Below are 15,117 nucleotides of genomic sequence, written 5' to 3' on the forward strand. Positions count from 1 at the left end.
GGTCAGTGAGAAAGCAGTGAGTGACAGTGGGTTCAGTGGTGGGTACTGCACCTGTTTGCTTACCAGCCTTGGAACCATTGGGGGTCTTTTCTCATCCCCGTAGAGGCCACCAACATGTTGATCTGAAATAAATAGTCTGCCAGATATTGCTCCAGCAAAGATGGGTTTACTTAGGATCAGCAGAGAATTGCAATTCAGAGTCTGCAACCATGGCAAGCCAAGTGCAAGTTTCCACACTGAAGTGAAGTAGCACACTTTTACAGAGAGGAAAAGGAAGTTGGGAGGGCTATAGTAAACAGAGAGGCCGTGGCTTTTCATTGGCTGAGTCCTTGCCAAGAAAGGAGACTTTCTTCTTCTTCTTGGGCTCCGTTATGGTCTCAGGGTGTGAGAACTTCCCCTTCTCGTCTCCCAAATCTGTTTGAGATTTCTGTTTATTAATTTTTTATGCTTCTGAGAAGTGAGGTCTGGTTAAGAGGATTGAAGAGTTTTGGTTAATTTAAATTTCACAGTACTCACTATCCTCTTTATCAAACTTTCTGGACAAATATATGTGGTAATTTTGTATTTTGAATATATGGCTCTTTATCATGAGAATTTATTGTCACTCGTGGTGCTTTCAGGATTTGGAGTGGATCAATTACGAGATGACAATCTAGAAACTTATTGGCAGTCAGATGGCTCCCAGCCTCATTTAGTGAACATCCAATTCAGGTAATATATTTTTGAATTTTTCAATTTGTATAGGTTATAAGTAGACAAAGAAATTGATTTTATTTACATAAAATTTAAAGAAATATAGAAATTATATTGAAATGCACTTAACTCTGCTTTTTATAAGCCTTAGAGATTACTTTTCGACTCAACTAGATTATGTTTTAAGTTTATTGTCTTATCCTTTATGAATTCTTTTTTTATTTAATCAACACTTTTTATTGAAGTATACTTGATTTACAATGTTATGTTAATTTCTGTTGGACAGCAAAGTGATTCAGTTATACATATATATACATTCTTTTTTTTAAATATTCTTTTCCATTATGGTTTATCATAGGATATTGAATATAGTTCTCTGTGCTATACAGTAGGACCTTGTTGTTTCCTTTATGAATTCTTCGTGGTACTTTACACAGTTCCTTTTATGTAGATATTTCTCATATATACTTTTCAATATGATTTATTTCAGAAAAGTATGCTTTGCTTATGACCCAATGCAATGCCTTAATGCATTGCGTTACGTACACCAGGAGTGATGATAAAAAATTTATTCTAACTTATTACTTCTAAGGACACTTTCAGTTTTGAAATGCTTACTTTTGGGGGGAAATGGAAAACCGCCATATGTTTGTCATTTGCTTTGAATTTATTGACAGATGGAAACCAGTTAACTTGCTTATCTTGCTCCATTTACACCATCTATTTTAACATTCTGTAGCATTGTATTTCTAGTTTGTTTTTATTGTCCTAGGATACAGATCAGCACATTTCTTATGAAAAAGCCCAATAGCAAATATTTTAGGCCTTGTGTGCTAGCTGGTCTGTGTTGCAGCTACTCATTAATGTCATTATAGCATGAAAGCAGCTGTAGGCAATGCATAATGACTGAATTTAGCTGTTCTAATTAAACTTTATCTTACAAATGTAGGTGGTGGGCAGGTTTCAGCCAGTCGGCTGTGTATGCCAATTCCTGTCCTAGGGTATTAAATATGTATACACCAGAAATGAAGGTAACAGCTAATATTTTTATAAAGACTTTAAATACCAGATATTTTGCTAAATGCCTTCCCTATTTATTTCCTTTAGCCTTTACAGCTATTTTTATCTTTATTTTGTAGTCTTAGAAGCAGAGATTTAGATAAATCTCTTGTAACTTGCTCTAGGTATCTCATATAAGTTGAATCATAAAATATTTGTCCTTTTGTTTCTAGCTTAACTTAGCATAATGTTTTCATGGTCCAGCCATGTTGTAGCATATATCAGAATTTCATTCCTTCTGAATAATATTCCATTGTATGTATATAGCACATTTTGTTTATTATGGACATTTGGATTGTTTCCATCTTATGGCTATTGTGACTAATGCTGCTATGAACATGATGGACAAATATTTATTTGAGTCCTGGCTTTCAGTTCTTTTGCACATATACCCAGAGGTAGAATTGCTGGATCAAATGGTGATTCTATGTTTAATTTTTCGAGATACCACCATACTGTTTTCCACAGCAGCTGCACCATTTTACATCCTGAACAGCAATATACAAGAGTTCTGATTTTTCCACATCCATACCAACACTTGTTTTCTGTTTTTTGATAATAGCGATTGTAATGGGTGTGAAGTGGTTTTGATTTGCATTTCTCTAATGATTAGTGATGTTGAGCCTCTTTTCATGTGCTTATTGGCCATTTGATATCTTTTTTGGAGAAATGGCTAAGTCCTTTGCCCATTTTTGAATTGGGTGTTTTGGTTTTTTGTTGATTTTTAGGAGTCCTATATGTATTTTGGATATTAGTCCCTTATCAGATACATGATTTCCAAATATTTTCTCCCATTCTGTGGATTGCCTTTTTATAAAAGTGTTTAATTTTGATGAACTCATTTTGTCTATTTTTTATGCCTTTGTTGTCATATATCCTTGTTTAGTTTTTAAATCCTTTTTTATAAGTTACTGGTTTTGAGTTACTAATATTTTGTTGAAAAATTTTATGTTTATATTCTTGAGGGATATTAGTTTATCATTTTCATTTATTGTAATATCTTAGTCTGATTTTATTACTGGGTAATATTGGCCTGATAAAATGAGTTGGGAAGTGTTTCTGCCTCTATTTTTCTTTTTCTTTTTTTTAAACCATTTTTTAAAAATTGAAGTATAGTTAATTTACAATGTGTTAGCTTCAGGTGTACAGCAAGGTTATTCGGTTTTACATATATATATATATATATATATATATATTCTTTTTCAGGTTCTTTTCCATTATAGGTTATTACAAGACATTGAATATACTCTGTGCTATACTGTAGGTCCTTGTTTATCTATTTTATACATAGTAGTGTATATATGTTAATCCCAAACTCCTAATATATCTTCCCTCCCCTCCCCCCCCAACCCCACTATCCCCTCTGGTAACCGTAAGTTTGTTTTCTATGTCGGTAAGTCTATTTGTTTTGTAAATAAGTTCATTTATACCATTTTTAAGATTCCACATAAAAGTGATATCATATGATCTTTGTCTGACTTACTTCCCTTGATATAATAATCTCTAGATCTATCCATGTTGCTGCAAATGGCATTATTTCATTCTTCTTTATGGCTGACTAATTTTCCATTGTGTATATATACCACATCTTCTTTATCCATTCATCTGTCTTTAGATATTTAGGTGGCTTCCATATCTTGGCTATTGTAAATAGTGCTGTAGTGAACATTGGGATGAATGTATCTTTTTGAATTACAGTTTTCTCCAGATATATGCCCAGAAGTGCGATTGCTGGATCATATGGTAACTCTATTTTTAGCTTTTTAAGGAACCTCTGTACTGTTCTCCATAGTGGCAGCACCAATTTACATTCCCACCAACTGTGTAGGAGGGTTCCTTTTTCTACACACCCTCTCCAGCATTTATTATTTGTAGATTTTTCTAATGATGGCCATTCCAACTGGTATAATGTGATACCTTATTGTAGTTTTGATTTGCGTTTCTCTAATAATGAGCAATATTGAGGATCTTTTCATGTACCTGTTGGGCATCTGTGTGTCTTCTTTGGAGAAATATCTGTTTAGGTCTTATGCTCATTTTTTGATTGGGTTGTTGTTTTTCTGTTATTAAGCCATATGAACTGTTTGTATTTTGGAAGTTAATCCCTTGTTGGTAGCATCATTTGCAAATGTTTTCTCACAGTCTGTAGGTTGTATTTTCATTTTGTACATGGTTTCCTTTGCTGTGCAAAAGCTTTTAAGTTTAATTAGGTCCCTTTTGTTTATTTTTGTTTTTATTTCCATTACTTGAGGAGATGGATCCAAAAAAATCTTGCTGCGATGTATGTCAAAGAGTGTTCTGCCTATGTTTTCCTCTAAGAGTTGTACAGTATCTGGTCTTACATTTAAGTCTTTAATCCATTTTGAGTTTACTTTTGTATATGTTGTTAGAGAATAGTCTAGTTTCATTCTTTTACATGTAACTGTCCAGTTTTCCCAGCACCACTTATCTTTTCTCCATTGTATATTCTTGCCTCCTTTGTCGCAGATTAATTGACCATAAGTGCATAGGTTTATTTCTGGGCTTTCTATCCTGTTCCATTGATCTATATGTCTATTTTTGTGCCAGTACCATGCTATTTTGATGACTATAGCTTTGTAGTATAGTCTGAAGTCAGAGAGTGTGATTCCTCCAGCTCCATTCTTCTTTCTCAAGATTGTTTTGTCTATTCGGGGTCTTTTGTGTTTCCATGCAAGTTTTAAAATTTTTTGTTCTAGTTCTGTAAAAAATGCCATTGGTAATTTGATAGGGATTGCACTGAACCTATTTGTTGTCTTCAGTTTCTTTCATTAGCATCTTATAGTTTTTGGAGTATATGTCTTTTGCCTCCTTAGGTAGGTTTATTCCTAGGTATTTTATTCTTTTTAATGCGATGGTAAATGGAATTGTTTCCTTAATTTCTCTTTCTGATCTTTTGTTGTTAGTGTATAGGAATGCAAGAGATTTCTGTGTATTAACTTGGTATCCAGCAACTTTACTGAATTCATTGATTAGCCCTAGTAGTTTTCTGGTAATGTCTTTGGGATTTTCTATATACAGTATCATGTCATCTGCAAACAGTGACAATTTTACTTCTTCTTTTCCAATTTGTTTTCCTTTTATTTCTTTTTCTTCTCTGATTGCTGTGGCCAGGACTTCCAAAACTATGTTGAATAAAGGTGGTGAGAGTGGGCATCCTTGTCTTGTTCCTGATCTTAAAAGCTTTTAGCTTTTTACCATTGAGTATGATGTTAGCTGTGGGTTTATCATATATGGCCTTTATTACATTGAGGTATGTTCCCTCTATGCCCACTTTCTGAAGAGTTTTTAACATAAATGTTTGTTGAATTTTATCAAAAGCTTTTTTTCAACTATTAAGATGATCATATGGTTTTTATTGTTCAATTTGTTAATGTGGTATATTACATTAATTTGTGGATATTGAAAAATCCTTGCATCCCTGAGATAAATCCCACTTGATCATCGTGTATGATCCTTTTAATGTATTGTTGGATTCTCTTTGCTAGTATTTTGTTGAGGATTTTGGCATCTATGTTCATCAGTGATATTGGCCTGTAATTTTCCTTTATTGTGGTATCTTTGTCCAGTTTTGGTATCAGAGTGATGGTGTCCTCATAGAATGAGTTTGGAAGTATTCCTTCCTCTGCAATTTTTTGGAATAGTTTCAGAAAGGTAAGTGTTAACTCTTCTCCAGATGTTTGGTAGCATTCACCTGTGCAGCCATCTGGTCCTAGACTTTTGCTTGTTGGGAGTTTTTAAATTACTGATTCAATTTCAGTACTGGTAATTGGTCTGTTCATATTTTCTATTTCTTTTTGGTTCAGTCTTGGGAGATTGTACCTTTCTAAGAATTTGTTCATTTCTTCTAGGTTGTCCATTTTATTGGTGTATAGTTGCTTGTAGTAGTAGTCTCTTATGATTCCTTGTATTTTGTGGTGTCAGTTGTAACTTTTCCTTTTTCATTTCTGATTTTATTGATTTGGGCCCTCTCCCTTTTTTTCTTGATGAGTCTGGCTAAAGGTTTATCAATTTTGTTTATCTTTTCAAAGAACCAGTTTTTAGTTTCATTCATCTTTTCTATTGCTTTTTTTTTAGTCTAAAAGGATTCATATAGAATCACTATTATTTCTTGCTTAGATATTTGATAAAATTCACCATTGAAGCTATCTGTTCCCAGAGTTTTCTTTATGTGAAGTTGTTGGGTTTTTAAATTAAACATACGTCTTATTTCTTTAATTGATTTTCTATTCTTGAATCAGTTTTTTTTTTTTGCCATAGCACAGATTTTCTCTTTAATTACCAATTTTTCTCCCATGTTCATTGAGACATTTCTCCCCCCAGAAAAATATAGTTTTTTTATGCCTCAGTTGTCAGCAGATTTTTTTATTTTTTATTTTTTTAATTTAATTTTTATTTTATATTGGGGTATAGTTGATTTACAATGTTGTGTTAGTTTCAGGTGTACAGTTAAGTGACACAATTATAAATATATATATATCCATTCTTTTTCAGATTCTTTTCCCATATAGGTTATTACAGAATATTGAGTAGAGTTCCCTGTGCTATACAGTAGATCCTTGTTGATTATCTATTTTATGGAATCAGTTTGATAATTTGTTTTTTTCAAAGAACTTGTCCATTTTATCAAAATTATCTAATTTATTGACCCAAAGTTGTTACTAGTATTCAGTTATTACAATATTGTGATTTATAAGAAGAATACATGGTTATTCAGATGTCTCATATATACTTGGTCTTCGTTCATAGTTCCTGGCTCACAGCTCCCCAAACCCTTGGAATTTCCTGAATTTTAAGAGCAATGGGGTAATATTTGACTTCTTGCTCTCAGGCTCTTGAAAACACTTTAGGGAAGGTGACTTTTGGATTCCACTCAAGGGTGGGAGCTGGTTGTGGGGAGAACCAGCCGTGTGATTAGCAGGTTGGAACTTTCAGTTCCACCCCCTGATTTCCAGGGAAGGGAGACAATGTTTTCCAGTATGTTCACATTATTATTTCCTATTGCATATGCTCTTCTTCAGCTTTGCTACTAGTTAATCAAGAGACATCTATGTCTCCCCTCTTGAAACTGGTCAGGCCTTTGTGGATTTCTTGTATAATAGAGTACGAATGTTATGATACTGTTATTTCTAAGGCTTGATCATAAAAGGCAATCTGCCTTGTTCTCTCGTTTATGTGATTCTCTCCCTTTATACCCATCTACCATGCTGTGAGAAAACACACATCAAATGGAGAAGCCCATAAAAAAAGTGAATCAAAACCCAAGCTCTCAGCTAGGCTCCCAGCTGACAAGTGTCACCAGCTTACCACCATGTTAGTGAGCTGTCTTGGAAGCAGGTCCTTCACCTCTGAAGTCAAATAGCCACACCCAGTGCTATGTGGAGCCTTCCCCTCTGGGCCCTGCCCGAATTCCAATTCATAAACAAAATAATGATTATTTTTTTAAGCCACTAAGTTTTGAGGTAGTTTGTTATATACCTATAGGTACATATTTATGTTTTCTCTTTTTAAATTATTATTTTTTAATTCCATCATCTCAGTCTTTTCTATATCTGTCTTAATTGACTGATTTTTCCTCATTATGGGTCATATTTTTCTGATTCTTTGCAGTAATTTTTGATTAGATGCCAGATATAGTAAATTTTACCATGTGGAGTGTTGGATTTTGTTTTATAAAGACGATTAGACTTTGTTCTGGTAGGCAGGTAAGTTCTTAAGAATCAATTTGATCTTTTTGAGGCTTCATTTTAAGCCCCTTTACTGTGGTCTAGAGTACCTTTTACTCTAGGGTAGAAGTCAGCAAACTTTTTGTAATGGGGTAGATAGTAAATATTTTAGGCCTCGCGAACTGTGTTTTAAGCTGTGGCAACTGCTCAGCTTTGCTGTTGTAGTGCAAAGGCAGCTATGGACAGTATGTAAGTGAGCGGGTGTTGCTTTGCTTCAATATTACTTTTTTACAAAAATAAGTGGTCGGTCACATTTGGCCTCTGAGCTGTGGTTTGCTGATCCCTGCTCAAGGGCAGCGAGCCTCCAGTTTTTTTTGGTTTCAGGACCACTTTAAACTTCTATTGAGGTCTCCAAAGATCTTCTGTCTACTTTTTATATCCTCTCAGTATTTACCATATTGGAAATTATAGCTGAGGAATTTTAAAAGTATCTATTTATTCATCTAAAGTTAAATAATTAACCTATTATTATGTTAACATAAATACCATTTTTAGATGAAAAATAACTGTCTCTTCCAAAACAAGAAATAGTGGGAAGAGTGTTATTGTTTTACTTTTTTTGTGAATCTCTTTAGTGTCTGGCTTCAGAGGAGACAGCTGGAGTCACACATATGCTTCTTCATTAAATCTTTTACAGTATCCCGTGTCAGATCACATCTGGAAAACTCCACTGTATACTCATAAAAGAATGATTCTGAAAAAGGCAAGTAACATCTTAGTGTTATTAGGAAAATAGTTGTGACCTTGTTGATGCCCTGAAAGGATCTTGAAATCCCCTACAGATCCCCAATAGATCCCCAGACCACTCTTTTTTTTTTTTTTTTTTTTTTTTTTTTGCGGTACGCGGGCCTCTCACTGTTGTGGCCTCTTCCGTTGCGGAGCACAGGCTCCGGACGCACAGGCTCAGCAGCCATGGCTCACGGGCCTAGCCGCTCCGCGGCATGTGGGATCTTCCCGGACCGGGGCACGAACCCGTGTCCCCTGCATCGGCAGGTGGACTCTCAACCACTGCACCACCAGGGAAGCCCCCCCAGACCACACTTTAAGATCACTTCTCTTGGGCAAGATTAGCCTCATGGAATACAAAGGCTTGATCCTTCTGGGATCTCAAATGAATGTCCTAGACATTTGAGGAGCTATTTGGATTCTCCACTTTGGTTATTGGGAACTCTAATGTTTGCTTACTCTGTGCAAAGCTCTGGGAATTGTTTGGCTTACTGTTTCTCAGTAATTGTCCTTCCCCCAGCAACTGTTCTTTGCATGTCTTTGTGGAGTTTCACCCTATCTATGCCTGTGTAGATTGGTGTTCAAAGACTCAAGAGGACTCCAGGCAGATTTTTGGAGTTTTTTCTCGGTATAGCTCCTTCCTCAGTTCAGTGAGACTGCAAGATTCTTTTAGGCTTTTCTCTGCCTGCATAGCAGTTGAGAAATTGCCATCAGTCAGAAAGCCCAGTTATTCGTAGGGCTCACCTCATTCGTTTCCTTTCTCTCAGGACTTACAGGCCTTTGCGTCTTGTCATTCAGTTTCTGCAGACGATTGTTCCATATATGTTGTCTGGTATTCTAGTTGTTTATGGTGGGAGGGCAAGTCCTGTAGCACAATGTATGTGCTTCCTTCCCACATGCATTGCCTCTGGACAAGCAGCATGATTTTCTAAGCAATATTATTTTTAAATTTTACCATGAGATAAAATTTATAAATAATTTTAAAAGGCTTTATGGAATAACAGTTTTAACTTTATGGGAAGTCACAGTTTCCTTCTCAAATCTAATGAAACTACATATATAGCATAAGTTATACATATGATTTCTGGGGCTACATAGACCCAAGGGTAAGAACCCATGATGTAGCTCAAATTTAAAGAATTATAAACATCTACATGTTACTGTTAAATGGTGTTAATGACAATGCTGGATAAGCTAAGTACAATTAATTAATAGGAAGGTTATAGTAGTTAAGATCATATGAGGCAGGCAGATACATGCGTAAACTACAACACTGCCCACCTACTAGCTTTGTGACCTTAAGCCAGTTATTAACCTGAGTGTTACTTTTTTTTTTTTAATCAGTAAATAGAGGTGATAATAGTTCCTGTATCACAAGGTTAAGGAGTCAATGAGATAATACATATAAAGCATTGCTTCTGGGCCAGACACAGAGTATTCACTTATTCACTTGCTATTTCTGCTGTTGCTGTTGTGTTTATAATCATTAGTGTTATTATTATTCTTTGCCTCTCTAACCTAACCCTGGTTATCTTGTAGGTTCAGCGACTAAGTTATCCTGAATTTAATAACTTAGAGATGAAATTATTCTAAGCAAAAAGTTTGGTCCTTTAGATCTGCTTTTGTTTAAAAAAAAAAAGAAAGAAATCCTTAAGGTTAATCTTCATGATCTTTGATCTCTCCATGATAAGAAAGACCTTTCACTGCCTGTTTATGGCTGGTGCATCAGAGAAAAGATCTTTTGTATGCCCTTCAAAATTTCCCCTTCTTTCTTGCCCTTCCCCTCCTGTCTCCTTCCTGGCACAGCAGACAGAGAAGGATGTCAGTTTGACACCGCTGGCCTCTTTTGAAAACCTGGTAATGGTATTTATCCTGTCAGCAATTCCTGAGTATTTAGCGTTTTACATCTTGATCTGTCTTTATTATTTGAGGAAAAGTCCTTAACTTTCCCCATTCCTTTCTGATGAAAAGCTTGAGCTATAGAAGTTTGGTCCCCTCACTAAGAGCTATAGATCCCCTGCTGTTTTTATAGACTGACTTTTGACACAGGCTACTTCTGTTCAAGGAGCTCGTTATTAAGTGAGTGCCAGTTTATATCAGATCTTAACTTTTAAAGCACGTTTAAATAGACTTCTTTATAGTTTTTTGGTTGATATTTAAATTGTCTGTTTTTTCCCCCTAATGACCACAATAATACATGCTTATTTTGAAACATTAATCAGAAAATATAGAAATCATAAAGAAAGAAATAAGTTTCACAACATCAAAATAGTCACTTTTACTATTTTTGTATGATTCTATCTAGACCTTTTTCTATACATATGTAGGTTTATATGACTTTAAAAGTTTTTTTGTTTTTCCCAAAATGCAATCCTTTTTTATATTCTGTTTTGTAATCTGCTTTTTTTCCCTACTGTAACTACATATCTATGTGTATCTCAAATAGTTGTGTAGTACTTCATTAAATTGGGTATATTGTAATCTGTTTAATTCTGTATTGAGATGGACATTTAGGTTGTTTATAATTTTTCAGTAATTTAACTGCAGAACAATAAAGATTTCTCTTCATCTGCTTTAGAGTAGTGTTATTATTGTCTTTTAATGCATTCTTAGAAGTTGAATTTGTGAGTCAAAGGCTTTGTACCTACTAACTGGCTATGAAAGTAACTTTTTCTAATCAAATTTGGGTATTATCAGTTATTATCATATTTCCCAATATGATAAAAGACTAATGTCTATGTATGTTTTAATTTCTCTTTCTTTGATTATTAGAGATTGAACATATTTTCATGTTTTCTGGCCACTTGCAGTTTTCTGAGATTAATTTTTGTTATGTAGTCTTGGCTTATTTTTCTAAGATATGTATGTTTTAAAAACAGTAGAATTTTATCTCTTGCATTAAGTAATAAGATTATAGTTTCTGTTTTTTTAAACATTTTTCTTTTTGCTAGAATTAGTTTCTCACTTAGCTATTTTCAAGTATTAACATAGGAAATTAAGTAATTAACTACTAACTAGTAAAGAAAAACAAGGTTGTTAGAATAATTCCTTTGTCTAAAATACAAATGAGAACTGAAAACTCTTAATGCTTGTTTGCAGTCTAAGGTACCTATTTTGGCTAAACTGTTTCTTTTTTGCTTACATCTGTTTCTTGATCATGTTCTAGGTAAGAGATGTCTGTAAAAGTATAACATGTGTATCTATTTTTTCATATGTTCTTCATTTTCATCATTGTTAAAATTAAAGAACATGGAAATTATTGATTCAAATACTCATTTTAGCAAACTATATGACTTTTAAAATCAGAAGGTAACGTGTTTTGTATATAATCTTTCCACATGATAAAAGGCTTGTTGTTTTTACTTTATTGCTTTTAGAAGAAAAACAACAGTGAAGACATTATGTATTTATGCGGACTACAAATCTGATGAAAGCTATACTCCAAGCAAGATCTCAGTCAGAGTAGGAAATAATTTTCACAATCTTCAAGAGATTCGGGTATGTCTTTAAAATTTTTTTAAATATTTTGTCCTGTAATGTTTGCTCTTTAGAAGATGGTCACTTTTGACATTAAACAGATTAAAATGTTAATATATAAAAGGAAAATTGTTAATATTTTACAGAACATATTTTAAATTTTTTATATTTTTAATTTTCTTTTGAATTCTGAATGTCATCTTTATTTCTTTCCCAACATCTTATTATGGAAATTTTCAGACATACAGAAAATCTGAAAGATTTAAATAGAGAACTTCAACATACTTATATCCTAGATTCTACTGTTGTTAGTGTTTTGCTATATTTGCTTTATTATAATCTGTCCATTATCTAATTTTTATGTCCATTTCCAAATAAGCTGCAGATATTTATACACATCACCCCAAATGCTTTAGCATGGTATACGATAACTGGAATTATTAATATTTGCTTAAGGTTTATTTTTTAAGGTAAAATTTATATAAATTTTGCATAAATCTTAAGTATATTATCGGTGAGTTTTGACAAATGCATACATCTGTGTAACCCCAACTCTTGTTAAAATTTAGAACATTTCCATTACCCCAGAAAATTCCCTCATATTCCTTCCCAGTCAATCTCCATCTCTATCCTAGCCTTAGAGGTAACTCTTGTTGTGATTTTGTTTATTCATTCATTCATTCATTCCATAGATCAGTTTTGCCTGTTCTAGAATATCATATAAATGAAATCATACGGGGTATACTTTTATGTAAGACTTCTTTCACTCAGCCTAATTTTTTTGAGATTCATCTATGTTGTTGCATGTATCAGTACTTCATTCTTTTTGCTTCCTGAGTTGTAATCCATTGTTTGAATATATCACAATTTATTTATCCTCTGATAACTTTTTGAAGACAGTAAGACAGTGCTTTTGTGACCTGAATTTTATTAATCCCCAAATATTTACATTTCAGAGATATCTTCAATGAGTTTGAAATGTATACTTGGAAAGTTCTGGCCCTTAGCATTTTTTCTTTTCAGAAAATCATTGAGCTCAAATAATCATTAAAATCTTTTCAATTAGGTGGTTCTGAGAGATCTGGGAAGGATGTGTGATTTTTGAAAGACTTCCAGTTACTTTGTGGCCTGGACTCTTATTTGACTTAGTGTTTATATTTAGATTCTATCTCTAGAATCTAAATATTTGTATTTCTTCCCTGAGTTAGTGATAAAATGCTTAACAAAAATCACATATACTTTCATTGCTTTCTCATTAAGTGCAGTGCTGTTCTCTTGTGAAATCTGCTTATGTGTGAACAAATAATAAGTAAGGACATTGTCCACAAGTACTTTTTGTTGTTTGTTTTTTTGTCCTTCTTTGAGGTAAGTTCATCACTTCTTGAGAGGATTAGCTGGTTTTCTTCCAGTTATCTTCCTTTACTTTTAAAGAATAATCCTATAAATTTTCTTGAGAACTAATCTGGTTTTGAAAAATTGTCATAAATTAGATAATCTTCTAGTTTAAAAACATTTATTTTGTCTGACAGACTATACTGGTTAATATGTTCTTCCCATGCTTGAATAAATTCATAAATAGATCAGCTCTTAATTTTTATTTAAATTTTTTTTCATTTTTCACTTGTTTCATTCAGAATCTTTTAAATTCTTTTTGTTATCATAATCATATTGGACCATTTGCTAGACCTTCTTTTAGTCGTGTATTTGATACGTTTAATTAGTGCTTAGTGCTTAAAGACTTGAGATATTTACTTCTTATACTTTAATTGTTAAACGTTTTATATTTATCATATGATTGGGTCCCTCACATTGAGAAGCTTTTAGGGCGCAGAGTCAGCTTGTTTGGGTTTACAACTAAAGATTTGTCATATACTTCTTCAGACAGGTTGAAATACGTGAAACACTAGAAATAAAAGGTTTTATTCCAAGATATGTGTGGTATATATTTGTAATGTCCACTAGATGTCACCATTGTCCTGTAATTGCTTGTCTCATAAGCTTAGTGATAAGTTCAAGACCTTAAGTAGTCTTAGTTGTACTAGTTTTTTCTAGAGTATATATATTCAAAAATTCTTTAATTCATTTTGGGAACTATACATCTTCATATCTGATCTAGATTTAGATCAGATTTATGTATTAAATATATGTTTGTATTTTGTAAATTAGAGAAACTTTAAATGATATTTGGACCATTGTAGAGTACTTTTAATCTAGTCTTTGCTTCTATGATTTAAGTCATGAAACATTGGTCATATAGAATAAGGGCTCTTTTAAATAGTCTCTTAATTTTATTCTAAGTGTAGTGACCACATAGCCTCATGAGATCAGTAATACTAAATATTACCAGGTGATAATATGTTTATAATTTATTGCTTCTACACAAGAGACTATTTCAATATAGAAGTGAGAATTTAGCATTTCAGAGTCTGTGTCATTATCTTTTGAAAATATTTCATCTCCGTTGTGTTATTTTTATGCCAGAAATCATGTTCATGTTGTCCAGGAAGTTATTTTGGAGATGTTTTTGAATAAAGATATAGTTGCTTATTAAATGTTTAAATCATTTGTATTTTAGCATTATGTTTTGGTTTGATATTGTTCTTTTCCTTTGCTCTCAGAAGGGAAAATATGTGTGAAGGAAATTTTTCGTTGTTTAGAATGAGGAACCAAAAGAATACTATATATTAAATGTGCCCATTTTAACATTTTAGAATACATCTCCAGCTAAAATCTGAGAAAACTTAAAGTCCTTTTTAATTTTCTAACTAGTTATTTCTCTTTTAAAAAACTGTTGTAGAAATTTTTCTTCTTAAGTATAAAACCAAAGTCATTTATTAGACATATAGTGACAGCTCTCAAAATTATTTCTATACAGTTTATGAAAAACAACTTGGTAACTTAAGGTTAAGCAGATGTTTTCAGCATATGTGAAAGTTGTCATTTGGTTCATTGTTAGCATTTTGCTTCTAAAATTTGTAGGATAAAATATTGATGGAGCACAAAATTGAGCACTGAAGTGAATATTAAGCCTTGTTTTTGTCTTCAGATAATCAAGCTGTTACCAAGTGATTTTTTTTTTAAAGAGGAGGCTCGAAACAAGTCTTCAATGTTAAGAGAGCTGTAATGATATTTTCCTTTTCTTCCATGTGGGTGAGCATTTTGGCTCTCTACCTTGTGTCTTAAATCAGTAGTGTGGCTATGGGAGTCCATATATGGTACTTTGACAGAAGTGGTTAATAAGTCAGCTCTTCTGTTAAAATAACATTTACTATTATAATTTGCCTTCCATTAATGTGTGTGGTAGAGTAAGGAGATGCAGACAAAGGCTCTGACTCTCTCCATTGATCTTAAAATCTACTTATATTTACTTTCTTATGAGGGGCCTATTTTAAACAACTTGTTATAAAGTAGAATGATT

General features: G+C 33.1%; 1 protein-coding gene across 2 annotated transcripts in view; it reads left to right on the top strand.

Annotated features, from left to right (window-relative positions):
• The window catches only part of ANAPC10 (anaphase promoting complex subunit 10), an 80,056-nt gene that overhangs the window by 16,942 nt on the left and 47,997 nt on the right, over window positions 1-15,117 (top strand). For both annotated transcript variants that reach the window (XM_067736770.1, XM_067736769.1), the window contains exons 3-4: window positions 621-711; window positions 11,600-11,720. In XM_067736770.1, coding sequence (XP_067592871.1) covers window positions 621-711; window positions 11,600-11,720 — 212 coding nt within the window. The remainder of the gene's footprint in view (window positions 1-620; window positions 712-11,599; window positions 11,721-15,117) is intronic.

Source organism: Pseudorca crassidens, chromosome 4, assembly GCF_039906515.1.
Source record: "Pseudorca crassidens isolate mPseCra1 chromosome 4, mPseCra1.hap1, whole genome shotgun sequence".
Lineage (NCBI taxonomy): Eukaryota > Metazoa > Chordata > Mammalia > Artiodactyla > Delphinidae > Pseudorca > Pseudorca crassidens.